At 38.9% G+C, this 27485-nt stretch overlaps 1 protein-coding gene across 1 annotated transcript in view; it reads left to right on the top strand.

Moving 5' to 3' along the window:
* The window catches only part of MAOB (monoamine oxidase B), a 111697-nt gene that overhangs the window by 36544 nt on the left and 47668 nt on the right, over positions 1 to 27485 (top strand). The window contains exons 2-3 of the mRNA XM_036839709.1: positions 6379 to 6473; positions 7879 to 8016. Of these exons, the coding sequence (XP_036695604.1) occupies positions 6379 to 6473; positions 7879 to 8016 (233 nt within the window). The remainder of the gene's footprint in view (positions 1 to 6378; positions 6474 to 7878; positions 8017 to 27485) is intronic.

Genomic DNA, 27485 nt, shown 5'->3' with positions numbered 1-27485 from the left:
AAGAGGGGTTGTAATCCAGCTCACACTCTGCTAGCCAAGCACCGATGTGAGCTGCATTCACCCAAAGAAAGGATGCCTTTTTGAAATTCACCTGCCATGAGTGTGTGCCTTTGTTACCGAGTCCAAGCTCGCTCTGTTCACCGCTCGACTGGCCAATAAATCGGGAGACGAGGTGTTGAGGCAAGGAATAGCGACTTTATTCAGAAAGCCAGCAAACCAAGAAGATGGCAGAGTAGTGTCTCAAAAGAACCATCTTAATGGGGTCTGGATGCCAGTTTCTCTTATAGAACAAAGAGGGGGAGGAAGTGAGGAAGTAAGGTAAAAAGGCCATAAGTCTTGCAAATATCACCTCGAATGGCCAGCCTCAGGGAGGGGATGTGTTAATTTCTTCTTTCTTGCAGCCCTTCACAGGTGGACAGGGTCACGATCTTTCCCTGAACTTTAAAGGCACTTTGGTTTAACATTCAGGCAGAGGGGCAGGGTTCCCTGAGGCAGGCTATTATGTATAGACAGTATCCTTTTAGTGAACAAAAGCAATGGGAAGCAAAGGTTAAAGTAAAAGAAACAGATCCAGCATGTAGTCAGATTTTGTTCTTCCCTGTAACACCTTCTTGTCATTTACACAAAGGTATGGAATGTGCTAGCAGCGACCCTGATGTTTATGTGGTTCGTGATGTTCTATGGAAGGCTTTCAGTGTTTCACCATTTAGTAAAGGCTGCTGGCCATTTTTGTTATCTAGAGTCAGATTGCCTGGATTTGAATACTGGCTCTGCCTTTGGCCAGCTGTGTGACCTTGGGTATATTACTTGACCTCTCTGTGCTTCTCTTTTTACATCTGCCCACTTCATAGAGTTGTTAGGAGGATAAATAAATTCTTATATGTAAAACACTTGGAATAGAAACTGGCATGCAGTCAGTGCTCAAAATGTTCCTGTTTTCAGTGATATCTTTACCTGCCTCTATTCTGTGTTGAAGAGTTCAACAAACAACGTCTGAATTCTACCTACAAATGCCGCTTTCCTCTAATGAATTTAATCTCACATTGGTGATATTTTTCTTTTTACCCCAGACCCTTTTGTTTGTGTGTGCGTGTTTGTGTTAAATAACTGAAAAGGCCTTCTCTGTAGAGACATCAAAGAATTCCAGTTCTTTGATCAGAAGGTCACTTGGTTGTTTCTAGAATCTTCTCATAAAACCATTTGCTTTGTCAGAAGTGACAGAGGTGATGAGGGCTATTTGCATACTTTTGGCTTTTATCCTTCCTGAGGGAGTGCTTATATGGTTTACCAGTGTTATAAGGGTAGAGATGCTTTGAGGTACAGTGAATTTTTTTTCTCAGTTTCGGTTAACATGATACTTTTTTTTGGTAACTTTAAACTGAGAAAAAGTCCTTATGTAATATTGAAGTACTGATGTTTCATAATGTTTTCAAAACAATTAACTTTGCATTTTAAAATGCTGACAAATTCTGTTAAATATCAGGTTTTGATAGGAAGGACATGAGACATATCGACAAAGCAAGAAGAGGCCCCTTTGTTACCTGCACTGTGTACTTTTAAGTCTCCTACAGTATGTTACTCTTGGGCCCTTTTCCATGGCACAAAACTGGAAGCATAGAATGTTAATAAAGCTGCAAACCACTGATGTTTTGGTATTTTAAATAATTTGAGTGTCTAATCCAAATTGAAGTATCCAAATAATTTAATTGAAATAGTCATCACTTTGATGAAACATTTTCCAAGTGAATTACCTGGGAAGGGAGATGAAATATTTTGATCATTTCATGGCATTAGGCTTTAGTCTGCCATTAGTAAGGTGCGCCATGCTATGCTTATTCATCCAAAGGAGACTCCCTGAGCCAAAATACTACCGATCCTGCACCATTTAGAGGTAACAAATGAGATGATCTTATCAAAGGCGTGTCAGGGACACATAGGGGCTGCCTCTGAAGTTGCCAAATGATCATTGTGAAATAGTAACTGATCCTGCATGTTAAACTCAAGTTTAATTAGCTTTTTAAAAGTACGAAGTCATTATAGGCTTGTTTCTAAATTAGTTGCAAAAATTAAATATCTGCTTAAGAGAAAAACTGATATTTTAAGATTCTTCTATTTAGATGGAGAGCAGAATGTTTTAAGACACTTTGCATCAATCAGTGTATAGATTACTGCATTTTTAATTTTTCCTTTTTGGTCCATGGGTGGTGGCTAAGAGTTCAGGTTTGGGGCTGAACCCTGACCCTGCCATTTACTAATTGTATAATCTACGGCAAGTCAGTGAATGTCTCCAAACCTCCATTTTTTCTTTTTAAAATGAGGATAATAATACCTCTCAGCACTGTGGTGAAAATCTGATGAGCTTTATGTATGAAATGCTATTTCTTCACACAGCAAAGCAATCCTCGATGCTTTATGATGTTGGCTGCTATTACTGTGGGGTTTTTTTTTTTAGCTGTTATTGCATTGTGTCAGGAAATGATTGCCTGTTTCAACTGTGCCAATTACATTGTCTAGTGTTCTTAGGGCAAATGTAATTCTGCTACTTTATGATTTTTTTTCACAATAGTATTGCATTTTAAAATTCCCAGATTTCCCAGAGAATGTACCATCTCTCATATTTTTGTTCTATGGCAAAATGTGTTAAAAGTTCCAAATGGGGCTTCCCTGGTGGCACAGTGGTTAGGAATCCCCCTGCCAATGCAGGGAACACGGGTTCGAGCCCTGGTCCGGGAAGATCCCACATGCCGCGGAGCAACTAAGCCCGTGCGCCACAACTACTGAGCCTGCGCTCTGGAGCCCGTGAGCCACAACTACTGAGCCCACGTGCCACAACTGCTGAAGCCCGCACGCCTAGAGCCCATGCTCCGCAACAAGAGAAGCCACCGCAATGAGAAGCCCGTGCACAGCAACGAAGAGTGGCCCCCGCTTGCCACAACTGGAGAAAGCCCGCGCCCAGCAACAAAGACCCAACTCAGCCAAAAATGAACAAATAAATAAATTTATTTTTAAAAAAGTTCCAAATGACTGACATAAACGTGAACTCTTGGGAAACAACCCTGTTGTAAGCTGGGGCGCTTCTGGATACTTAGTTGTTTGCTTATTCTTTGATTAATCAAACCATAGTCCTTTTGCCAGTCATCACTAAGGAATCCCTTGAGATCTTAACAATCTTTTTTTATTTTATTTATAAAAAAAGTTTTATTGAAGTATAGTTGATTTAGAATGTTGTGTTAATTTCTGCTGTCCAGCAAAGTGATTCCGTTATACATATATATACATTCTTTTTTTAATATTCTTTTCCATTATGGTTTATCATAGGATATTGAATATAGTTGTCTGTGCTATACAGTAGGACCTTGTTGTTTATACATCTTAACAATCTTAATCAGCTCCGGACCAGACTCCAACTCCTCAGTTTCTTCTTCAGTTTCCTAAAATTCCCTCCTCCTAAACTTGCAGGGACTTTCTTAAGCCATTGGTATTTGCGTCAATTATTTTTCAAATCAGTTTTTGTCAGTTGATATCCAACAAGCATGAGTGAGACAAGTTGTGAGGTGTTTCTAACAACATATTCTCGTATTGCCCTATTTAAAGATATTTTTGTAATTTCTATTTATGCCTTTTTAAGGCACATGAGCATAAAGAACTCTATTCAATGATTTGATAAGACCCTGGCTTGTGTTAGTAAATGTTTCTGTTTAGCATCAGATACTATTGGGTAACTGCACTTACCCAGTAGTACCTTTTGTGGAATATAAAATGCTAGTGTATATGAGTGATGTTGTGTTTCGTTCTGAGCCCTTTTGTTTAAGCCTCAACATGCTCAGCAAGTGTATCTGAATTCCATGATAGCAGTTGTTACTATGGCTGCATGTTATTTCATATTTCATTTGTTGAACTGATGCTTGATAAGAGAAACGGCCTTGAATCGTCTGCAGTTTTGACTCTAAATAGAAAGGTTTTCTCTCTCTCTTTGTTTTTTCCTTATAAAGGTAAAATTAGGAAACTGGAGTGAAAAATCCAAGCCCTGTATTTCTAAATTAGGGTTCTGCAGTGCTTGTGCACATTGCTCGAGGGGCTGTGGACTTTGGCACCATCACCCCACCACCAACTGGAAGTCCCGGCCTTGCACCCAAGGACAGGGATCGGAAGATGAATTAACTCAAATAGTGAAATGTCACATCAGCCTCTTTATTTATTTATTTTTAAATTTATTTATTTAATTTATTTATTTTTGGCTGCGTTGGGTCTTCGTTGCTGCGCACAGGCTTTCTCTAGTTGTGGCGAGCGGGGGCTGCTCTTCATTGTGATGTGCAGGCTTCTCATGACGGTGGCTTCTCTTGTTGCAGAGCATGGGCTCTAGGGCGCAGGTTCAGTAGTTGTGGTGCGCGGGCTCAGTAGTTGTGGTGCACGGGCTTAGTTGCTCCGGGGCATGTGGGATCTTCCCGGACTAGGGCTCGAACCCGTGTCCCGTGCATTGGCAGGTGGATTCTCAACCACTGTGCCACCAGGGAAGCCCCACATCAGCCTCTTTAAAAAAAAAATGGTTTCTTCTTTTAGGGCAGCTCAGAGAGGGCGAATGAAGCCTCAGCTTTTCATTGTGGCTTTTACGGTAGGCTCATATCTTATGTTCCATGGATTCTTATCAAACCACAAGATACAAGTGTGTGTGCTTTTTTTAGAATATTCTACTTATTTAATATGTATTTATTTATTTATTTATTTTGGCTGCTCTGGGTCTTAGTTGTGACACGTGGTATCGTTGCTGTGGCATGCAGACTTCTTAGTTGCGGCATGCATGCGGTATCTAGTTCCCCAATCAGGGATGGAACCCGGGTCCCCGGCATTGGGAGCGCAGAGTCTTACCCACTGGACCACCAGGGAGGTCCCTACAAGTGTGTTTTAAAAACACGTTGGTCCAAACAAAGTGAAAAATATCTTTTGAAATGTAATCTCTCCCTGAAGCAAAAATTGAGAGATGGCGATCTATGAAAAGGATGGCTCTGAGGCCCCGTGAAAAGCAATACCCGTAGTGGTTATAGAAACGGACACTGGAACGAAACTGCCCGGCTCTGCTGCTGGCTCGTTATGTGACTTTGGACACCTCTTTGTGCTTCAGTTTCCCCAGCCATAAAATGGGAATATCAATAGTACCTTTTTTATTGGATTGCTGTGAGAATTCACTGAATTCTCACAGCATTAAAAATATACATTAAAACACTGAGACTAGCATCTCAAATGTTGTGAGCACTATATGAATATTAGCAATTTTTATGGGAATCATTTTTTTTTCACACTAGTGCGATCTAAAAGTCCCAGAACTATTATTTTTAAAAGATGGGATAGAAACTGTTTCATTTATCTGTAAGGCACAGCATCTTGTCATTTCCTTGATTTTGTTTGGTCTCATAAAGCAAACGAGTAAGGTATTTGGAACTGAGCAAATTCAGTTCATCGTGGTAAGAGCACCAGAGTTCTCTTGTCTGAAAAAACTCTTACAAAACTCTATTAAGTTAAAGATGCAGAATTTTAAGATCTGTGAGGTCAAAAACTACATTCAGGATGTACTTATACCAAAAACTACATATTCGAACTCTACGCTAAGCTTTATACTTTATCAAAACTCACTGAACTCATTGGGTAAGGTTTATTGTATGTAAATGTACCTCAATAAAACTTTTTTCTTTTTTAAGTTGAACTCATGATGGTGGGAATGTAGTAGGCATACAATAAGTATTTTTGACTACATTAATAATTGAATGAATGAATGGAGTCATTTCATTCTTCAGTGATGGATCATATGGGGAATTAGGACAATTAAGTGGGTTGAATCTTATGTCCTTGGTTTTGAAACTTTACATCAACTTCTAAAAGTTCGGTTTTAATAGTAAAGCTTAGGTCCTTTCACATGTTTTGAAGGCTGACTCTACCCCCCACTCCCCAATTTACCGGATTTTCAGACTTGCCTTGAGAATGAAGTCAGTGGCTCCATTTCGTCCTGTGTCTGCTGGGGCTTATACATTTCTCTTTTGTGTGGCTTTGTGTTTTCTTTCATGTTGTCAGACACATAATCATGTAATTTAGTCTTTAAAGATAGACATTTTGATATAGTGACCAAAGAAGTTTTTAAGATTTGAGACCTTTACCAAAAATGAAATCCCTTTTATTCTTTCTAGAAATAGCAGTTGGTTTCCCAGACTTGGACTCTGGATCTCTATTGAGAAACCCTAGCCACCTGTAAGCTGAATAACTTGAACGTGATGATAAGCCATGTGTATGAGCTAACATGGACTTTTCTCATTGGCTGTTAGCATGAGGAGCTGATCTGCAGTCCCTGTAAAGTGTTTGATTCTGATTTTTTCTTGTATTTTCTCCTAGGTATGGCAGCAGCCAAACTCCTGCATGACTCTGGCCTGAATGTGATTGTTCTGGAAGCCCGGGACCGTGTGGGAGGCAGGACTTACACCATCAGGGTAAGACAATAATGATGGGCTGGAGAAACATGACACTGAAGCTGAGTTTCTTGTTTCTTTCTGAAACTCTTGAACTTCATTTGACTCTTTTTAAGAGAGTGAAAATTACTCTCCACAGCCTCTCAATTTGCTTCCTTTTCAACCCTTTTCTTCTGTCCCTTTTCTCACCTCATGATACTTGGCACTTGCCCAATAAATGATTGCACCAATAATTAGGTGTTTGAAATACATTAGTGAATAAGACAAAGACCACTGCCCTTGTGAAATGTATGTTCCCTTTTTTTTAAGTCGGGGAACTATACAATCAACAAACAAACAAACAAAAACAGAAAAGGAGGACCTGCTCTGGTGTCCCTGACTATTAGGAATCCAGTTATGTTTGGACATGTTCAAACATAGGGAGTTTTTCTAGTCACTCTTTTTCAAAGGTTGGTCCTTAGTCGTTTCAAGTGACGCTAATTCATAACCATATAGAAAACTTTCTGTTGAACATAAGAGCAGTTTCAAAGGTTTGAATTAGGACCAAATATTCCCTAATGCTATCTTTCAAATGTCTGGATGAGCAAACCACAAAGGAAGTGGTCATTTCCTGGATGGATTTAGAGTTTATCATACTAAGTGAAGAAAGTCACACGAAGAAAGACAAATATCATATGATATCACTTATACGTAGAATCTTAAAAAAAATGATACAAAGGAACTTACAGAACAGAAATAGACTCACAAACGTAGAAGGCAAATTTATGGTTACCAAAGGAGATAGAGGGGGGAGGGATAAATTAGGAGTTTGGGATTAACAGATACACACTACCATATATAACATAGATAACCAACAAGGACCGACTGTATAATGGAAAAGAATCTGAAAAAGAATATATATATATGTATACATACACATATATACATATATACACATATATGCATATATATATATATAAAACTGAATCACTTTGCTACACACCTGAAACATTGTAAATCAATGAAGAAAAAAAAGAAAAGAAATGGTCATTTCCTTTCTCGCTTTTCCTCTAGCATTAGGTGCCTCAAAATTAGCCTGAAATGCTAAGTAAAGAGAAATTCATCAGTAATTCACAGCTTACAAATCTAAGCCACTAAAACCCAAAGCACGTTGTGGTATGTATTGAGAATGATGGGGTTCAGAAGTCTCTTGCCTATTTCAAGGTCAATCAATTTTGCTTTACATTAAGGAATGATTCAATAACTGTTAAGTTGCATGACTGAAGTAGAGTTGCTAACAGAATCCAGTTTTCTATGGATACACTTCAACGTGTGTCTAAAACCTATGAAATGCCAATTTGCTTATTTCAGGGCTGTCTTTTTTTTTATCTTACGAATAACATTTTCACATATATTTATTTTTATTTTTTTTTCCATGGGAAAACAGAACCAAAAAGTTAAATATGTGGACCTTGGAGGATCTTATGTTGGCCCAACTCAGAATCGTATCTTAAGATTATCCAAGGAGCTAGGATTGGAGACCTACAAAGTGAATGAAGTAGAGCGTCTGATTCACCATGTAAAGGTAAGCCTGCACCAGCCTTTGAAGGATTTGAAGATTTCTCTATGGGTGTTTTCCATATATGAATTCCATATCCTCCCCTCAGACAATCTCCTTCATCCTTGAATGATGCATATGTATTTTATAAGTATATTTCAACCATTCTGAGAATTTTTTTTTTTACTGTTATCAAAGGAGAATTCTAAACCTATTTGGGAAGGTTATTGATGAAGTGGTATTGCCCATTTGGTAAAAAGTTTAACAAAACCAATAGAGAAAAAAACATTTGTGATTGATTTACTAAATACCTCAATTAAAATAACTGGGGCTCTTTCATGTGATACAAAAACCTGTGTATAGTTTTACTAATGCTGCCCTAGACTTCACATTATAGAGTATTTGCAGTATGTCTAATGTAATATTTTGAAATTTGGTCATTATGTCCTATATAGAGGCTAAACTCACTCTCTTTTAGAGATTTACATAAAAGTAAGTCAAGTCTCAAATTCCATCTTTCATGGGGAAGCTCCATTGATCTCCCCCAAATTCCTGTGAGTTTACTGGGTTTCCAATTCCCATGATCATTTGTGGCTCATGGTTCTTGCTTCCATGATACTTATGCTCATTCACACTCATGGCCTGTGACTATTCTTTCCTTTGTTCTATGTCAACCTGGGTTCAAATTCATCTCTTTCTCTTGATTTTCTTCGGACCACGCCAAGCATTTGTGTACAGCAAAATTGACTGAAGTTTTGAACAGTGTGGGTAAGGGGTTCAATTGCAAAAACATAAACAACTTAGAATTGAATACCGGACGTTCTAATTCTAATAAGCTCTTCAAACAGCGTGCCCTTGGGGATTTCTCACTGGCCACATTTCTCTGTGGATTCCAGTCTCCCACCATGTTTCTGCCTTTAGACTCTTCTGGCATCTCCCTGATCCTTGTTTTCCCAGCGTCATTGTCTTGGTCCACAATGTCACTGATGTTCTCTGACAAGCAAAGAGTCACTTACCCTGGACCCCACTCTGAAGTCCCACGGAAGGACTGGCAGAGGTTTTGAATTTCAGTCTTTCCTCTCTCTTCCTCACTTGCCTCCGTAAGTGGAAGCGAGCAGTATAGAGCCAAGTTCCTCACCAGAAGAAATCATCCATCCCCTTAGGAGACAGAAGAACTCGCAACAGTCAGTTTTGATATACATAACAGTGTTGACACCTGGTTATTATTTGTGGGTGATAATATCAAGAAGGATAAATAATAGACTGTACATTGTGAATCATTTAATAAAACAGGAAATAAACATCTATCTGATTTGGTATAATGCGGGTAACATTTATACATAAATGTTTTGGTTGATGTTCAGATTTTGTTTTATGAGCCTTTTCACCTTGCTTCCCTATTTGTCTAGTGGAAAAAGAGACACATGAATTAGAAATGAAAATGTAGCATGGTGATAGAGTGATTTGTTGAACATCCATCAGCAGCACTTAGTAAACATCCTTCATTGCGTTTCTTGCTTTTATATGTAGCTCATCTTGACTGATTTCTTCTGTCTTTATCTTGTCCTAACATTTAAGACTTGCAGAGACTGAATTCCCAGAACACTAGGATCTCTTTTAGGTTTCTCCCGACAAAGGAGATGACTAGAAATTATATTCACTTTTCTGTCTGTGTGTGGGCAGGGTTTCTTGGCAGTCAGGAGCTAAGTTCAGGACGTTTTGTTTATCTGGAAATCTTACGGCCGACATTATGTTCCTTGTTTGAAAGAGATTGCTCATAGTCATCAACTGTGGAAACGATGTAATACTTGAATTTTTCAGAGTGATGACCGAATAATGCTGCTTTCTTAAGCTATTTCGTATGATCCACGTGCAGCTAAGAAAATATAATTAAGCAGTATCTCTGACTTGATACAGAATAAATATATATGCCAACATTGCTTTGTATGAAATTCAAAATAAATGTTATTGCTTTTGAATTATTACAAAAGGAAAGCATGTTTATTGTAAAAATATAATAAGAAACTGTGGTAGAGAAAAACAATTTAAAAACCCCTCCAATAATCCTATCTAGAGAAAATCACTCTAAAATATTCTTTTGGTACCTAGATTTTCATGTTCCTATATTGCTATTTTCTGACTTCTGCTGTACGTGTTTGATATACTTACTTACTCTCTAATTAATTCTCATTCTGACACTATTGAAACACTAATGAATTTATGAAACAAAGGTTTTTTTCAGTCTTGATAAGGGTGCTAATTTGACCTCCTTGTGGCTGTATCCAGTGAAGCGCTACACGATAATAAATAACAATAAAGACCTTAGCGCTAAGAAGTCCTCCCCAAACTAAATATTTGTTCTCCACCATCATCACCTCCATGTCTTTGCTCATATGTCATTTTTCTTATTTTGAACCTGTAAAAAGCATCTCAGATGACTCCATCCATTTCTGGGATTATTGAGCAGAACTCTGATAGCTGATCTGCTACTACATGCCGAAGAATGTAGTTCAGAAAGTTGTCTTCTCTGTCATGGTAGGCAGTACTTTGGCCATTTGGACATTACTCTCTATTACCTATTTCAATAACTGCTGTTCCCAAGTGCAAATACTGTTCCCAAGTGGTTCATGCAAATATCTAGTATATTTCTGCCTTGTTTCTTCAGCGGACCTGCATGTATTTCTCAACCCAAAGCCTGAGAATATCAAGAGTATCAAGTGTGTTACTTCTCATATTGTCAGATCCTGCAATTCAAATCAGCCTGCTCAAGGACTCTGGTTTTTTTCAATTTCTTACATGGTCGTTAAAAGAAGACAGAGTTTTACGTGCAGCCTTAATAACATTAAGCTAGGGAATTTGGATATGATGGTTGGAATTGAAACTGGTGAAATGGAACTACCCACAAAAGGGGGCAGGGGGGTGCTACAGCAGCCCATGATAGGATAGCTATCCAAAGGAAGGGTGTGTTTCCCAAGAAACAGGACTCCCAGTATCACCAGTTCTCTGATAGTTCTGGAAGAAATGGTCTGTTGACAGATGGGATGTGCTCATGCTGGGCCCATAACAAGCATGCATCAACCCATGGTGTGCTGTGATGTGCAGGGCGTTTTGCTGTCTGCCTCTGATCTGCCAGAAATGTTTCCATCTACTGAGTGGCATTCATTTTTAGTACTACAGTAGATCTGTCTTATGTCGCTAAAATGTGGTTTTCCAAAACCTTGTTTGTGATTCAGAGACGTGATACCAAGCTATATTGGGATTTAATCATCAGTGGGAAAAGTGATCGCTTCAGCTCAAATCTATATAATTTAGAAGGTGTTTTCTGCACTTCTCAAATCAGTGATGCAGTCCTTCCTGCTTAACAATTATTGTGAAACATCTATGGAAGTTTTTAATCTGTTTCACAAATCGTCATGCTAATTTCTGCTAGGTTAGTTTAGAAGGCAGTTGTTTACATGCCTTGAAAGTGACTTGTGAAAAATGTTCCGTTTTAGGGACTATCTCATAATTAAAAAGAAAAAGATAAAAAATATAAACCTCTTAAGGGATCTTGCTATATTTTAATTTGTGCCTCCTCCTCCTTCATCATGTGTGTGTGTGTGTGTGTGTGAGAGAGAGAGAGAGTGTGTGTGTGTGTTTGCATGTTCACATGTGTGGTTTTGTTGTTGCTTGTTTTTTGTTCTTTTGGGTTCTTACTTTGAAGGAGTTGGAGAAAATTCTGAAGTTTGGTACAATTTAGGCTATTGGCAAATAGAGTTCCTCTGTCTCAGAAGCTTTTATAAGTCTGGAATTTGGAACTAGTGTCTAGTTAAAGTATGCATGAAACTGCTTTAGGCCCAAAAGCTTAACTGTTAGGAGTTTGGTGAATGTAAAGATGTAGCGTGACTTAAACTTAAGAGCCCAACTTCACACTGATCATCATTTCCAAATTTCAGCTATGGGGAGAAACTGAGAAAAAAAGATGCTCTGGTCTTAGTCTACTTCCCAATGAGCAGAAGCCAAGCTTACTGTCAAAGTCCCTTTTGTGTTGTATGTGGTCAACGTCAGTGCTTGAAGAGGCCTATGGATTAGGAGCCATCTCTCAAATATATTATCTACTGCTTGTTGCTACAACTGCTATTCAAACAGCCTCACGGAGCAGGCGCCATATGGCAGAGCCCCTCAGTTTGGTGAGAACTCTGAAAGCCAGTGGAAAATACAGTTAAAAAAAAAAAAAAGCACATAAAAGCGTACAGCGGAAACTAGATCTCTCATGATAAGACCAGTTGAGTGATCTTCTTGGAAGAGATCACTGTCAGTGTTGGGGAACAGCAACAAAAGTAGAGGCGAAATGTTGAGAAAGAAAATATTCAAATTTTAATTGCATTTGGCGAACGGAAACCGTCCTATGGTGCGGGACCCCAGCATCTCCCAGAAATCAGCAGACCGGGAGGGCCCAGTCCTCTTCAGACTCTTAGTATCCCCTTCTGCATGCCTCTCCCTCCAATCCTATTAATCCAGAGAAGCCTGGATCAAAGTCCAGGGTGTACTTGCTTCTCTCACGATGACAGAAGAATCCAGAAACAGGTTAGACAAAATCTTGTATTTCATCCAGGAACAGCTGCCCCTTTCACATGAATGTCACACATGCCACACAGAGCTCACTGGTTCCGAGAGTCTGCCCGAGCTGAGATGGGCTTCCTGAACCTTCTCTTCCACACCCACCCCCATTCCATTTCATTTATTTGTTGGAAACATATATGTCTTATCATCATGGGAGATTTTTTTCCCCCCAGATGTGTAGAATAGTCATTTCCTCTTCAGCAAGTGAAACCCATTTGTTTAGTGATCATTCTGAAGCTTGTGTTAAGTTATTCTGGAAACCAAAGTACTCATTTGTGTTCTTTAGAAAATACAGACAGATTTTCGGCATGTAATAATTTGCTGAAAATGATGCTTTCAATGGCTGAATGTGGAGCAATATTAGGGGATATGAGATGAACTTATTCTAAGCCTTCAAGGTTTCCTTTTAGAATTTAAAATATGATAAAATCAGTAAACATATTCTCTTGTGTACAAATACACACGCACACACATCTAGATAAACGTAACAAAAACTAGAGTTGTGGGTAACACAGAGTTAGTTTTAAATTATACTGGAGGTGGAGGGTAGAGCATGTATAGAGTTCAGTTATGATGGTGAAATTCATGAAAGGAAACAAGCCTGTAGCTTAAATCCTGTGTGAAATGTTATATGACATCTATACGATGTCATCATGGGGTATGGCCAAGTAGTCCAAAGGAGATGCAGCGACATGGGCCCAGCTCATCAGAGGATGGTGACTAATAAAGGTGATCATGTAACAGGTGAAAGCTTCAGCAGCCTGTAGGGATTGGCAGGAAGTACAAGATGGCCTAAAATGTGTTAGCCTACCTTGCCACACCCTCATAGAGCCCATGCCTTTCTATTGGCCTCTGCTACAACCAGTAAATAATAACAATGGTAACGTTACTCTGGTATGGACATCTAGAACCTTCCAAGTGCTCTCACACTTATGTCTTATTTGGACCTCACAAACGTGAGTCCCAAATAACTGGAAGTTATTTGGCTGTGAACTAGAAGTTTTGTTCCCATTTAACAGGTAAGAATGTAAAGGCTAAAGAGATTAATTGCATATGGCAGGAAGCGATGGAGTCAGAGCATGAACTGAGGCGCCAAGAATACACATTGAAGAGCTCGCTGTCCTCTGGATGGGAGGGTTTCTGTCATTTCCTTCCGAGCCCCAGCACCTAGCTTGCCCCCCTTCCTTCCTGCCAAACTTACCCTCTCACATCTTGGAAAAACCCTGTTAAAGATCCACCTTTCCTTAAAATGTTCTGCAATTGACTCCAGTTATTCCACTGACTCCTTCCCAAGTCCTGTCTCCTCCTCACTTTCTCGATCACATTTTGTAATTTACAGTTATTTGTACTTTAAGATTATGCACCACACACACACAACATATTTCGTTTATATTTGACTTTCTTGGATTCTTTTTTTTTATACTTTCACATAAAGAAGGTTTTTAGGTTTGCCTTTTCACTTATAAATATTTCACAAGTATTTTCTAATGTCATTAAAAGTTCTCTGTAGATACGATTTTAATATTCTGTCACAAGAACATTCTGTAATATGGTGGATATTTTGCCAATCGGTTACTGTTAAGCTTCTACACTCTATTCAAGTTGTCTAACATGTAATGCACATCTAATACAAGTGACTACTGTGCAGGGCACAGGGCTAATTTATTGAATTTGACACAATTTGGGGTGAAGTCGGTGTGGGATTTGTGGGATCAAAGATTTTTCTTTTAATATGAAAAGAAATAAACAACAAAAAAAGGAAAAGTGACTAAATAAAATAAAGCAAAAAAAAAAAAATCCCATGGCACAATTAAACCAGGAAAAGACAGCAGCCATAGATCATAAAATTTGAGAATTGATGACAAGAAAGGGTTTCCAATCCTGGCTCTTCAATCCCAGAGCTACACCATTGCTGAAAGCAAACATGTTACAAAGTAAAAAATCACTAACAACTCCGACAGTTTCTCTTAGAGCTTCAAGGTTGGTTAAGTACTTGGTCTGCCTTTCCCAATCATCCAGGCGACAGTTTTGCCAGTGCTTTACCACTTTCTCTACCTTTCAATCCTGTGCCATTTCTTGGCACCTGTGTCCTGCCCACTAAGCTAATGGCACACAATTTAAAATTTTGTCCTAATATCACTCCACTTCAAGGTATCATCAAATGATGATTCCAAATAAAGAACTCAGGAATGGATCAGCTTGGATGAAATTGGCGCTAAACATTAAATACGTTTAAATGAAGATTTAAACAAAGAATTGGAAGAATTACGACTCTAGTAAAGAATGTACTACAGACCTTTTTTTTAAAAAGCCTTTATATGGTAAAAAATTATATAATCTATAAAATCAGAATGTGGAGAAGGTGAGAAGGGAAGAGGTATAAGAAAGGTGAGGGCTACTGAAATCTTCCTTCATAGCATGAAATCAGTATATACCAAAATTATACTTGTAGCTAATAAAAAAACAAAGGCTCAAATCTCTTAATGATTTTTATGATCTTTTGACTTTATGCTACAGGGCTCTTTCTCTTGGGTTATGCAACATTTATTTGAAGTTTAGCTCTTCCTTCAGTTCCTTCAGTTTATGTTTCTTCCATTAAATTTAAGTACATTTATGTCAGTGAGAACAACAAATATGATTTGATTCTCAGATGCTCGTATTTCTTTCTTTGCCCTTTCTTTCCTCCTTCCTTTCTTCCTTTTTTGTTTCCTTCCTCTTTCTCTCAGTCATCCATTCGTTTGCTTGTCCATCCATATCAACCATCCATCCAGCCAGCCAGCCAGCCAGCCATCTTTCTATATTGTAGATGCTTACACAGAAGTCTGGAATGTAATGTTATAGCTATTTTTTTAACCGGAATGGTACAATTTGAGGTAATTTGTTGCCTTCTTCATTGTATTTTTGAGTACTGCTTGAACTTTTATGAAGAGCTCCTCTCATCTTTATTTTAAAAAATGCAATTAGAAAAAGACTACTTTTTTTCATATTCTTTTCCATTATAGTTTATAACAAGATATTGAATATAGTTTCCTGTGCTATACAGTAGGACCTTGTTGGTTATCTATTTTGTATATAGTAATGTGTATCTGCTAATCCCAAACTCCTAATTTATCCCTCTCCACCCCTTTCCCCTTAGGTAACGATAAGTTTGTTTTCTACGCACAGACTCTACTTTTGATAGTTTATGGCCTATGAGAAGAGGTTAGGCCCAGTGTTTCCAGCAGATATCTGTGATTCTCACCTGCCTAGGCAGCAGTCTCCTGGGTGACATATCTATTAACAATAACCAAACTGCTTCCAGCCAGGCTTAGTGACTGAGCTTTGACCCTTTGAGTGTAGGCAGTCTAGATCCCAAAGCAGCTGTTTGAATGCAAACCCGCAAAGACTCTTATCCTGGTATTACTGGGCCACAGAATTTTCGCAGTGTCTGCTACAGACACACACACACACACACACACACTCTTCATCATTGACTTTTTTTGTGACCTTGGCCATGTTATTTATGCTTTTGTACCTTGATTTCTCCATTTGCAAAAGATGGACATTTGTACCTGTCTTGCTGAGTGCTTTGAGATTTTAAAGAGAAAGAGAACAGAAGACACTGATTAACATTATTTTCACCAAGAAGCCTGCTGTGATACACTGAAGATACTAAGGATGTTTTGATAGAGCTTGTTTCCTTTCCTTTTGAAAACAAACTTTTCTAATAGGCTCTGAGGAGCCTTACTACCAAGTAAAAATTTAAATGGTGAGACACCAGATAGGATAAAGCTTTACAAATTCTTTTCAAAAGAGAACCAGGCCAATAAACTCATCCTGAAAATATTTTCATGGGCTCCTTACACACTGAAATATAACTTCTCACTTTAAAATCCAGTCTTCTCTTCTTTATTTATTTCCCATATTACTAATAGGCTAGGACATCAGCATTTGGCTGCATCTAGACTCACATACCCAGACGGAGTAAACAGATAATAAAAAAGAGAAATTAAAATCCCCTTTTTTAGTTGTGTTACCTTCTAAGTTTCCTTCCACTCCACTCTTCAGATCCTGGCATATGGGACCATGTTTATTATTTGGCCCAATTGAGACCCTTTCCTTTGGGTTACTAAGTGGCTTTCCTTTGGGTTACTAAGTGCTGATGGTCTTGTAGAGCTGTCAGGAGACAGTGGGCATGTCAGAGTTTACTAATCCCTAAATAACCTAAGTTCAGAGAATCAAAATACATTAATTTTCCCCCTTTTGACAAATATGTGAAATCTGGACTACTCATTAAAATAGCTTAAAGCAGCACTCTCCAGTAGAAATATAAGATGTGCCACATATGCCATTTAAAGTTTTCTAGTAACCATATTGAAAAGTAAAAAGAAAGAGGTGAAATTAATTTTAAGAATATATTTTATTTAATCCAGGATATCCAAAATATTATTATCTGAACTTGTAGTCAATATAAAATATTATTTAATAAGATATTTTACATTCTTGTTTTGTATTAAGGTTTTGAAATTTGGTGTGTATTTTATACTTATAACACGTCTTAATTTGGACTCGCCCCATACTAGGCACTCTATAGCCACATATGGCTAGTGGCTACTGTATGGGACAGCAGAGGCCTAGAAAGTTAGCAAATGCTATGGATTTTTGCAAATGTTTCTAATCCATCTTCAGTTTTTTAACAACCTGTCTAAAACATATGTCTAGATCTTATAACATAAACCCTACATTATGGCATAGATTAATTCTACTTATTCTAGCAACTCCAAATATATGGCATCACAAAGAACTTGGAAGTAAACAAAGAGTGAAACTCCTTATGTGCCTGTTGCTTCCTAAGGGCAAACAAGCTTAGAATCCCTTTTTAAAAACTCTCCTAGGTGCCCAGGAAAATGCCATGTCCCTGAGATTTTCATGCATAAGGCAGTGAGCAAGTTGGAACTAAATGAGGTCGAGGTGGTCAGAGATACTGCCAGAGAGTGCTTTGGACACTTCTCAAAACCTTGAAGGACATTGCTAAATAAATTTAACGGACTAGCTGCATGGAGAGCATAAATACTTTTTGTATGATGGCATTACCTTAATATTATTTTAATAAAGTTTTTAAATTGTCCCTGACTATGACTGACACTGGAGAAACCACAGAACTGGCCCAAAGTGTTATAAAAGATTATTGGCTTAAAATATAGTTAAGGAAGATTCCCACAAGTAATGAGTTGTAGAGAAGATAAGGCTATAGTTCAGTGGAAGATGTTTATTTATTCATTTCATCTTTTAGCACACATGCTCCATGCAAAACTCTGAGCAACCGGACTGCAAAGTGACCTGGAGCCTTTTACTTCTGACATTTGCTGTTTCCTCTTTTTTAAGTTGGCAAATGTTAAGGGCAGCTGCTACAGATAGCATCTAGTCATGTGCAAACCAAGAAAAAAAAAATCACAATTCATAACCACCTATAGTTCAGGCTCTCACATTGAACCAAACACACATGTGCATTGTGGTTCCTGGAAACTGAGTTCAAAGTTGAATTTAATAGCAACAACAATAGCCAACACCGTTTGAGATTTAAATATGTGCAAAGCACCAGTCTAAGCATTTGATATGCATTATCTCAATCCTCAGAAAAGCTTGATGGCCATTATTATCTCTTATTTACAAATGAGGGCACTGAAGCACAAGGTATTTGGGTGATTTGCTCAAGATCCCTCAGTTGGTACGTGATGGAGTGAGGACTCCAGCTCTGATCCACCTCACTCCAGAGTTTGTGTACTTGGCTTCTCAGCTGAGCTGCTGACCGACACAGAAATCGTACATGAGAGTCGGGGGAAGTCTCAAGAAAAACAAGGAAAAGGGTAAGGGTGCTGAGAACTGAACTATGGACTCAACCCTCTTCTTTCTGCTCAGGTTCTTGCCCCCTAATACTACCTTTCTTCTGTCTTATGCCTCATTGCTAATTTTTTTATCCCCATTTGACCTCCTGAGACCCACCTGATCTCCTAGTGGCATTAGGAGCCCATGGAGGCCACTGACATGAACTTTCCATTTGGTTAAATCAAGGGCTATTGAGAGACATTGAACCATCTCATTTCATTCTTAATCCAGGAATTTTAAAAAGTATTAAAGCTGCTCATTCTGGTAAGACTGCTGGAACTCTGTTATATCAGATAAATGTGAGAGTAGACAGCCATACACGTATCTCACATTCATTTCATTTTCCCACTGCAAACTGTAAAGATAATATAGTTAGAAGAAGCATTGCTTTATGTACAACTTCATGCTTAGGCAGAAAAGAGAAGATAAAGCAATATATTTAAGGGTGAGCTATGTAGAGTAGATGTTTTGGCAGTTGAAGGGGGTCATTATGATACCTAATGACATTGATCCTTTGGATTAGAAAGGATGAGAGTCCATCTAAAAACAACATGTTATTTTAAGCTGCTACCTCTCTTTCTAAGGCCAGTGTAGTTGTGCTTCTGCTATTTTAGGGACCTCATATTTCTCCATTGTTACTTCTAGGCATTTCTTCCAGATCATTCTTGACATCTTGTCTATATATCCAGGCTGGCTTCTTGACTGTAGAACCCTGGGAGAAAAAAAAGCAATAAAAAATAAATTAGAAGAATGAATGAAACTAAAGTTTTATTATGGCCTACAAGTACCTACGTGATAGCCCCTTCCAACCTCCTGACCCAGCCCACCCTAGTCCAGGCACTCTGGCTTCTAGTGTGTCAAGTTTATTCCTATTCCAGGGCTTTTTCACTTTGAAACATTAAAAATGGCCACATACAGAATCTAAAACAATGATACAATTGAACTTACTTACAAAACAGAAACAGACTCACAGCCTTCAAAAACAAATCTATGGCTACCAAAGGGGAAATGTGGGGGGAGAGATAAATTAGGAGGTTGGGATTAACATACACACTACTATATATAAAGTAGATAAACAACAAGGTCCTACTGTATAGCACAGGGAACTCTACTCAATATCTTGTAATAACCTATAATGGAAAAGAATCTGAAAAAGAATATATATATATATCTGAATCACTTTGCTATACACCTGAAACTAACACAACATTGTAAATTAACTATACTTCAATTTTTAAAAAGTTAAAAAAATAAGGGGCTTCCCTGGTGGCGCAGTGGTTGAGAATCTGCCTGCCAACGCAGGGGACACGGGTTCGAGCCCTGGTCTGGGAAGATCCCACATGCCGCGGAGCAACTAGGCCCGTGAGCCACAATTTACTGAGCCTGCGCGTCTGGAGCCTGTGCTCCGCAACAAGAGAGGCCGCGATAGTGAGAGGCCCACGCACCGCGATCAAGAGTGGCCCCCGCTTGCCACAACTAGAGAAAGCCCTCGCACAGAAACGAAGACCCAACAGAGCCATAAATAAATTAATTAATTAAAAAAAGTTAAAAAAATAAGATTGGCTAGATGTTCTTTGACACCCCTCCTATGGGAAGGGAGAGGGGGGTTCTATGCCCCCTCCTTTTGGGAGGGCCCTGTAGCTGATTTGACCAGTAGAATATGATGGAAGTGATGTTGTTCCAGTGTCGGGGCCCAGGCCTTAAGAAACTGGCAAATCCACTTCTCTCTTGGAATAGGCACTCTTGGAGCTTTGAGTTACATCATGTATGAAGTCCAAATACCCTGAGACCACCATACTGGAGAAGCCACATATACTTACTCTGGTCTCCTGTCCCAGCTGAATCCAGCCTTCCAGCCTTACCTATCAAGGCACTAGACTTGGCAATGAAGTTGTCTTGGATGTCCAGCACAGTCGAGCCTTCAAATGACTGCAGCTCCAGCCTCTCTCTGATACAGCCACACTAGTAACCTCAAGCAAGAACTGCCCAGCTGAGCCCAGTCAAGCCATAGAACTATAAGAGATAATAATAGGCTAATGTTTTAAGACATGGACTATTTCTTTATGCATCAATAGATAATCAAAACATACTTGCTATTTCTTCCATTTGGAATGCGCTTTCTCAGGTCTCAACTCAAGTATCCCCTCCTCAGAGGGACCTTCCCTGATAACCCCACCTTAAGGAGTAGCCTCTTCCACCCCACCTAATGTTCTCTATCCCTAATTTATCCCTTCCCTGCTTTATTGTTTTTTCAATGCACTTAACACATGCTTAACATAATATCATATATGTATTCGTTTTTCGTATGCCTTCTCCTGGTAGAATGTAAGCTCCATGAAGGCAGAAGTTTGTTTCTATTTTGTCCTCTGAGGTACCGCCAACTCTTGGATGAGGATCTGGTGCATAGCAGGCTTTAGGTAAATGTTTTTTTGCCTGAATGACTGAAAGAATGAGTCTTTGCCCCTATGTGAGCCTGTCCCTTTTAGAGTACAGTTGGGCGGACTTTGATTTGGTATTGTTCTTAGGGGCAAAAGTGAAATATTTTAGTCACAAGTAATCTAGTCTTACAGATAACAAGTGCCTACCTCATCTGATATCAAGAAACCACGAGACCCCCGCCCCCATCTCAACACGTACACCACCAGCTTCCACCAAAATTCCACAAATGAAGACTACTTTCTTTGTCCACAATTAAGTTACAAATAAACTTACAAATACAGAGGTAAACAAAACAAATCCTTGCCCTGATGGAGCTTACATGTTAGCTGTGTAGGACCAGGAGTAAACAAAAAAAAATATAGAGATATATATTTCTATATTTTCAAAATATAGAAAACCCAACTTATATACCGAAAATAAAATTGGAATTAGCCATGTTTGATTTTATATTGCTTTTAACTTGCAGTAACTGACACAATCAAGAAATATGATAAAGTGCAAAATAAAAAAGGGTGTAAAATATGGATTTTCTTACAAATGAAGTTAATTTAGATGTACCAAAAATTCATATATTCTTTTGTATGAAACTTTAAAAAAAAATGCTCATTTTAAATTTAACACTCTCAGCTCTAATGGGTATATGAGTTGATTTTCAAATATATTTTAGAGTTAAAAATCGGTTAACCACCAAGTTGTGGAATTATGCAAAACGCTTTGGCTTTTAAAATCTGTGACTTTTCCCACGTCAAGATTTAATAATTTCTACAAAGGCCTTAAACTTTTTAACCAGATCTGCTAAATCTCCCATATACATTAAAGCGATGTGTAATAAAACATCTGCTCAGCCATATTTGAAAAAAAATATATATATATATACACACACATATATATATGTTATCGGAAAGTCCCAAGTGTTACAAAGAATGGGAGGTGTGGGGATGTGAGAGAGTGGGATCCAATATCAAATAGAATAGTCAGGTAGAGCCTCACTGAGGAGGTGACCTTCTAACAAAACCTAACTCTCATCTGTAGGGTTTGCATGGTGTAAATACTTCACTGTGGCTCAGGTCAGCCTACCAACTTATCATTAATTAATACAGAGTTGGGAAGAGAGGAGCACAGTCAGTTCTCCTGAGTCAGCATTCACAAGCCCCAGCGCCACACTGGAAGGTCAGAGGACCTATAGGCAGTTATAAGAACATTGACTTTTACTCTGGTCATATGGGAATCCATTGGAAGATTTTAAGTAGAGAAGTAACGTGATCTGACTTTTGTTTTAAAAGTTACATTCTACAGAAGTTCACTCATGAGCAAATAGATACTCTGTGTGTGTATGTGTGTGTACGTATGTGTAGCCACACATGTACATACACGCACATGAGCACATGGTTATATGTATATTTCTTCTTCATAGATGTTAGTTCCCCAATCACCACTCTGCTCTTGCTTTTGGGTAGATACAAAAGAAGAATTCACATCCTTTCCTGCGAAGGTCTGATCCTCTTTCTTCATTGAGGCATTTAACCAAGAGCCTGCTGAAATAAAAATGCCATACATTATCATGGCTTTTAAGAATATGTTGCTTATTTACCCTTAGAGCTTCTCATAAAAGTGAAATCAGGCACACGTTGTGAAGCCTTAAGTTGTAGTCACAATTAGTTATATTACTTCATTTCATTAATTGGTGATGAAAGTATTCGTAGGATTCTGCTTTGTCCTCCAACTCTGAGGCTCATAGCATTCTATCCAAACGGATTTATGTACATTTAGGAAACATAAGGGTTGTCAGCAGACATTCAATAACTTTGAAGGGGAACATTTTGAAACTATACTTTGGCCAGTCTGCATTTCTCATTTCTATGGTCACGTTTAAATTTACTTTTGGTCACCGTAAATTAGCTAGCACCCTGTGGGCTGCTTTGGAATTTAAAGCAATCATATGAGACAATATCCCTGAATGGAATTTTACAGTTGAAGCTATGCATAAGGATGGAGGTATTTAGGAACCTTCTAAGTTAATAGATTAATTTCGAGTGAGTCTAAATGATACAGATCAAAGGAAGAGAAAATACTTGTATGGTGACAGGCTTCCTGAGCATAAATACATAGGCTTGAAGATGGAAAAAGTGAGATGGCTGAAAATAATGTCCAGAAGAAGAAAGAGGTAAATGCTTATAAATTTCACAGAAGACATGAATATATCTTAAATACAATACATCTTAAAGAGTGTCTCTCCTAGCTATGAGAGAAACAGCCTTTGTCTCAGTGGTCTTTTGCTAATATCTTCCACCAACTTGAAGATGTGTTGGCATTATTATATTAAAGTTCCTCATAGCCTTGAAAATATATTTTGGGGGAAAAAAGTCAAAGATAAAACAGCCAGCCCATCTGTAATAATATAAAGATTGGGATCACATAGGTTTAGAACCCAGAGGACCTGGATTTGAATTTCTGACTCACTTATTAGCTGTGTGATTTGAGGCAAGTTTCTTAACCTCTCTGAGCCTCTATTTCTTAATCTAAAAAATGAAGATAATGATAACACCTTCCTCGTAGGGTTGTTGAGAAAGAGAGAAATGAATTAAATATGCAAATTCCTTGAAAGAATCCCTGGTACACAGCAAACGTACAGAAAGTGCTAGCCATGATGATGATGATGATGATGATGGTGGTGATGGGGATGATGGTAATTACGATGTTTGCCTATCACAATCCTTATTTCTCTTAGCCACCTTCTTCTTGCTCATGACTTCTCCTTTGCAGTGGTGGGGTTTTTTTTAAGCATATGGGTGTCGATCAAAAGTACCCCTTAAGTGAATTTCTTTGAAAACTCTTTCTTCCTGAAATGAATTGTTTCAAATAAGCAGATGCCTCTGGGATATTCCTTTCATCTCAGTCCAGCTGGTAAAGTTTGAATTTCCTTAAAGTGTCTTCAGAGTGTATGTAAAATTCACAAGTTGCCTCTTTGCCAGACTTGCCTCTTTCTTCATCTGAATCTCACTCCAGGTTTCTCCTGCCAGGTCTCTTCTCTGCGAGACTCCAGAATGTTTTTCTAATTAGGATCTGCTCAGCATCCTTCTTACTGCCTCAACAAGTGACTCCCTCAAATCAACACTATTCTGCCACCAGGGATTAATGTTCATAGCAGCAAAGCTCATTTGGGGGCCAAGGCAACCTTTCTATTTATGCATAAAGTCTCTTTTGATTTATTCCAAAGTGGAGTTCGTATTTCAAAGCATTGAATTTGAAATCTGGGAATCTTCTGACTCATCTAAGTGAATCATCATTTTGGTCTGTACCGTTAGAGATAGTAAGCATTTTCCCTCACACTATTTATGGAGTGAAAAGTTGATATCTTTACCGGCATTAATCAGTGGCCGACTTCGGAACTGGGTGAGTTATTCAGTGGAAAGTAGAATACATGTTGTGTTGGAAACATTCAAGGATATGAATTTCCATCTTGTGAGGACCTCTCCGTAGAGAAAGGCAGACTGGCTCTGGAGTCACAGCCCTTTGTTAAAGTTCTGGGCTTTCAGTAAATTCACTATGGACGCCAGGTATGTCATTTACTGCTTCTTAGAACCCTCAAGTTCTAGTCTGTAAAGAGGGACTATTAGTTTCTACCTCCCAGTGTTGTCATGAAAATTAAATATGATAATATATAAAATGACTTTATAAATATCAGGTACTTTTACTATTCTAAAAAATCTTATGTGGTAGAGAAACCCTTCAGGAGGGAAATTTTTTTGATAACTTGCTTTTTATTTTATTTATTTATTTATTTATTTATTTTAACTTGGTTTTTAGACACAATTTTTCTAGACCTAGATCATCACATTTCCTCAGATTTCAAAATGATAGTCTGCTAACCCAAAGAGGATAATTACTGACATCTGAGGAAAAATGCATTGTGAGAAAAATCGTTTCTTTTAGAAGTCTTAATCTCTCTCTCTTTCTCTCTCTCTCCCCTTTGATGTTGTCTGTGCCTGAGTTACAAAGAGCTTTTTCATCTTCTCATCACTCTGTATAGTTTGGGGACATCAAAAGCATTCGGATAATATCTTTGAAAGACTAGGGACGCACCTGTCGTCTGGCACCTGTGACCCCAGTGAGGCTACAGTTGGACTAGGAAAGGGGTGCAGTTGTTTGGGATTAGTTGAGCTGTGCTCTCTGAGGCTGGAGTTCAGGGCCCAGGTCTGGAGGTTCAGAGAGTACTTGACAGAGAAGGTGACTAGATGAGCACCTTCCCTCACAAGGGTGTACTGGGGTGAGCAGTTGGGATTGATTGTTTCTGCTGGTAAATCCCCGCATGCTGAGTGATGTTGTAAGGGCAGGAAGCTTTGTGTCTTCTGCTACAAAAGCATCCACGGGCTCACACAGTGGAATTCCCCTAGAGGGCCCCGGGGAGATGTGTTTGGAAAGAGACATTGTATTTATTAAAATTATAACAATAGCATCCTTCTAAGCACTTTGCATATAGTATCTCATTTAATCCTCGCTTCAGCCCTGGAGGTAGGTATTATTATCCACATTTTATAAATGATGAAAAGTGTCGGCGATGTAAAGTAACTTACCTCTAAGGTCACAGAATCAGTCTGCTTCTAGAGCCAACGCTCTCAACCTCTAAATGACAGTTGGTGAATAAAAAAGAATGAAATAATGCCATTTGCAGTAACATGGATGCAACTAGAGGTTATCATACTAAGTGAAGTAAGTCAGAAGGAGAAAGACAAATACCATATGATATCGCTTATATGTGGAATCTAAAATACGACACAAATGAACTTATCTACGAAACAGAAGCAGACTCACAGACATAGAGAACAGACTTGTGGTTGCCAAGGGGGAGGGGGTTGGAGGAGGGACGGAGTGGGAGGTTGGGGTTAGCAGATGTGAACTGTTATACATGGAATGGAAACGACAAGGTCCTACCGCGTAGCACAGGGAACCATATTCAATATCTTATGACAAACCATAATGAACATATAAAAAAAGTATTTATATGTATAACTGAATCACTTTGCTGTACAGCAGAAATTAACATAACATTGTAAATCAACTATACTTTAGTTAAAAAAAATAAATGAGAGTTGGCCATACCTTTTGTGGAAAGAAACGTGTAGGGACAGTAGTGATGATATTAGTTGGTATTTACACATTTGCTATGGGCGAGGCACTCTGTTAAGAGACGTATATGCCGGCAGTGACACCATGACATTGATTCTATTAACAGCCATGTTATACAGAGGTCAGGCAGTGGAAGTCATTTGCCTGAGTTCACATGTGGTTACCTAGTGCTGTGTTGAACATCACAAGCTGTGCTCTCGCCTCTAATCGCATGTATGTGGGTGCAAAAAGGGATCCTTTTCAAGTGACTTCTGATGTCTGAGTATTCTAAAATGAGGGTTGGCCATGATTGTGATTAAGCCAGTGTCCCTTTTTTGCTAAGACTAGTTGTGTTAGGTTTTATTTCTTTAATATACTACAATTCAGTCACCTATGATCTATTTTTTACTCACCACCCCTCTGACGGCCAAATGTGTGGGGTTTTTCCCACGCCAACCAGTTCTTTAGCTCTCTGGACATCAACTGGGTAACCTACAGTTAAATTCAATTCTGACACTACCTGAAGTTAGCGTAGGCTCCACAAATTAAGAGCTCAGTCCCACAAAACTCCCCCCACTTCAGATGCCAGTCGAAATTTCCAGGCCTCGCCTGCTTCTGACTGGCAAGCTAGAAATCAAAGGTTTCCTATGACATACTCTCCAGGTTTGAAACTTTGCTAGGACAGCTCACAGAACTCAGAGAAAACAGTTGACTTACTATTACTCGTTTATTATAAAGGACACAGATGAACAGCCAAATGAGGAGGTACGTAGGGTGAGGTCTGCAAGGGTTCTGAGCGCAGGAGCTTCTGTCCCCATGGAGTTGGGGTGTACCACCCTCCAGGCACGTGGATGAGCTCTACTTCACTGACCCGGAGGCTCTCTGAACTCCCTTGCTTAGGGGTTTTTATGGAGGTTTCATCTTGTAGGCATGATTGATTAAATCATTGGGCACTGGCGATTACATCAAGATCCAGCGGCCCCCTTCCTCCCTGGAGGTCCAGGGAGTGATTAGTGGTTGGTTGCCAAGGGAACCAACCACGTGATTAGTGGTTGGTTCCCTTGGCAACCAGCCCCGATCCTGAAGCTATCTAAGGGCCCATTAAGAGTCACCCTCATTAGCATAAACGCAGGTTTGCTTGCAAAGGGTTTGTTACGAATAACAAAGACACTCTTCTCATCCCTATCACTCAGGAATTTCCAAAGGATTTAGAAGCTCGCCAGGAACTAGAGACAAAGATCAAATATATATCATCACAATGTCACACTATTGAAGAAGTGTTGACTTAAAGAAATGCATAACGTGAGAGTTGCGAGTTAAGTTAGATTTGGGGCAAAATGAGGACTGCAGTCCGGGAGACAGCGTTCCAGATAACTCTTGAGAAACTGCTCCGAGGAGGCGAGGGGGAGGAGCCAGGATATATAGGAGTTTTGCAACAAAGGGCAGGTAGTCAAAAGATTATTGTTAATTAAAAAAAAGCAGAT

The sequence above is a fragment of the Balaenoptera musculus genome, chromosome X (genome assembly GCF_009873245.2).
Source record: "Balaenoptera musculus isolate JJ_BM4_2016_0621 chromosome X, mBalMus1.pri.v3, whole genome shotgun sequence".
Lineage (NCBI taxonomy): Eukaryota > Metazoa > Chordata > Mammalia > Artiodactyla > Balaenopteridae > Balaenoptera > Balaenoptera musculus.
This window is presented reverse-complemented; position numbering and strand designations above follow the sequence as displayed.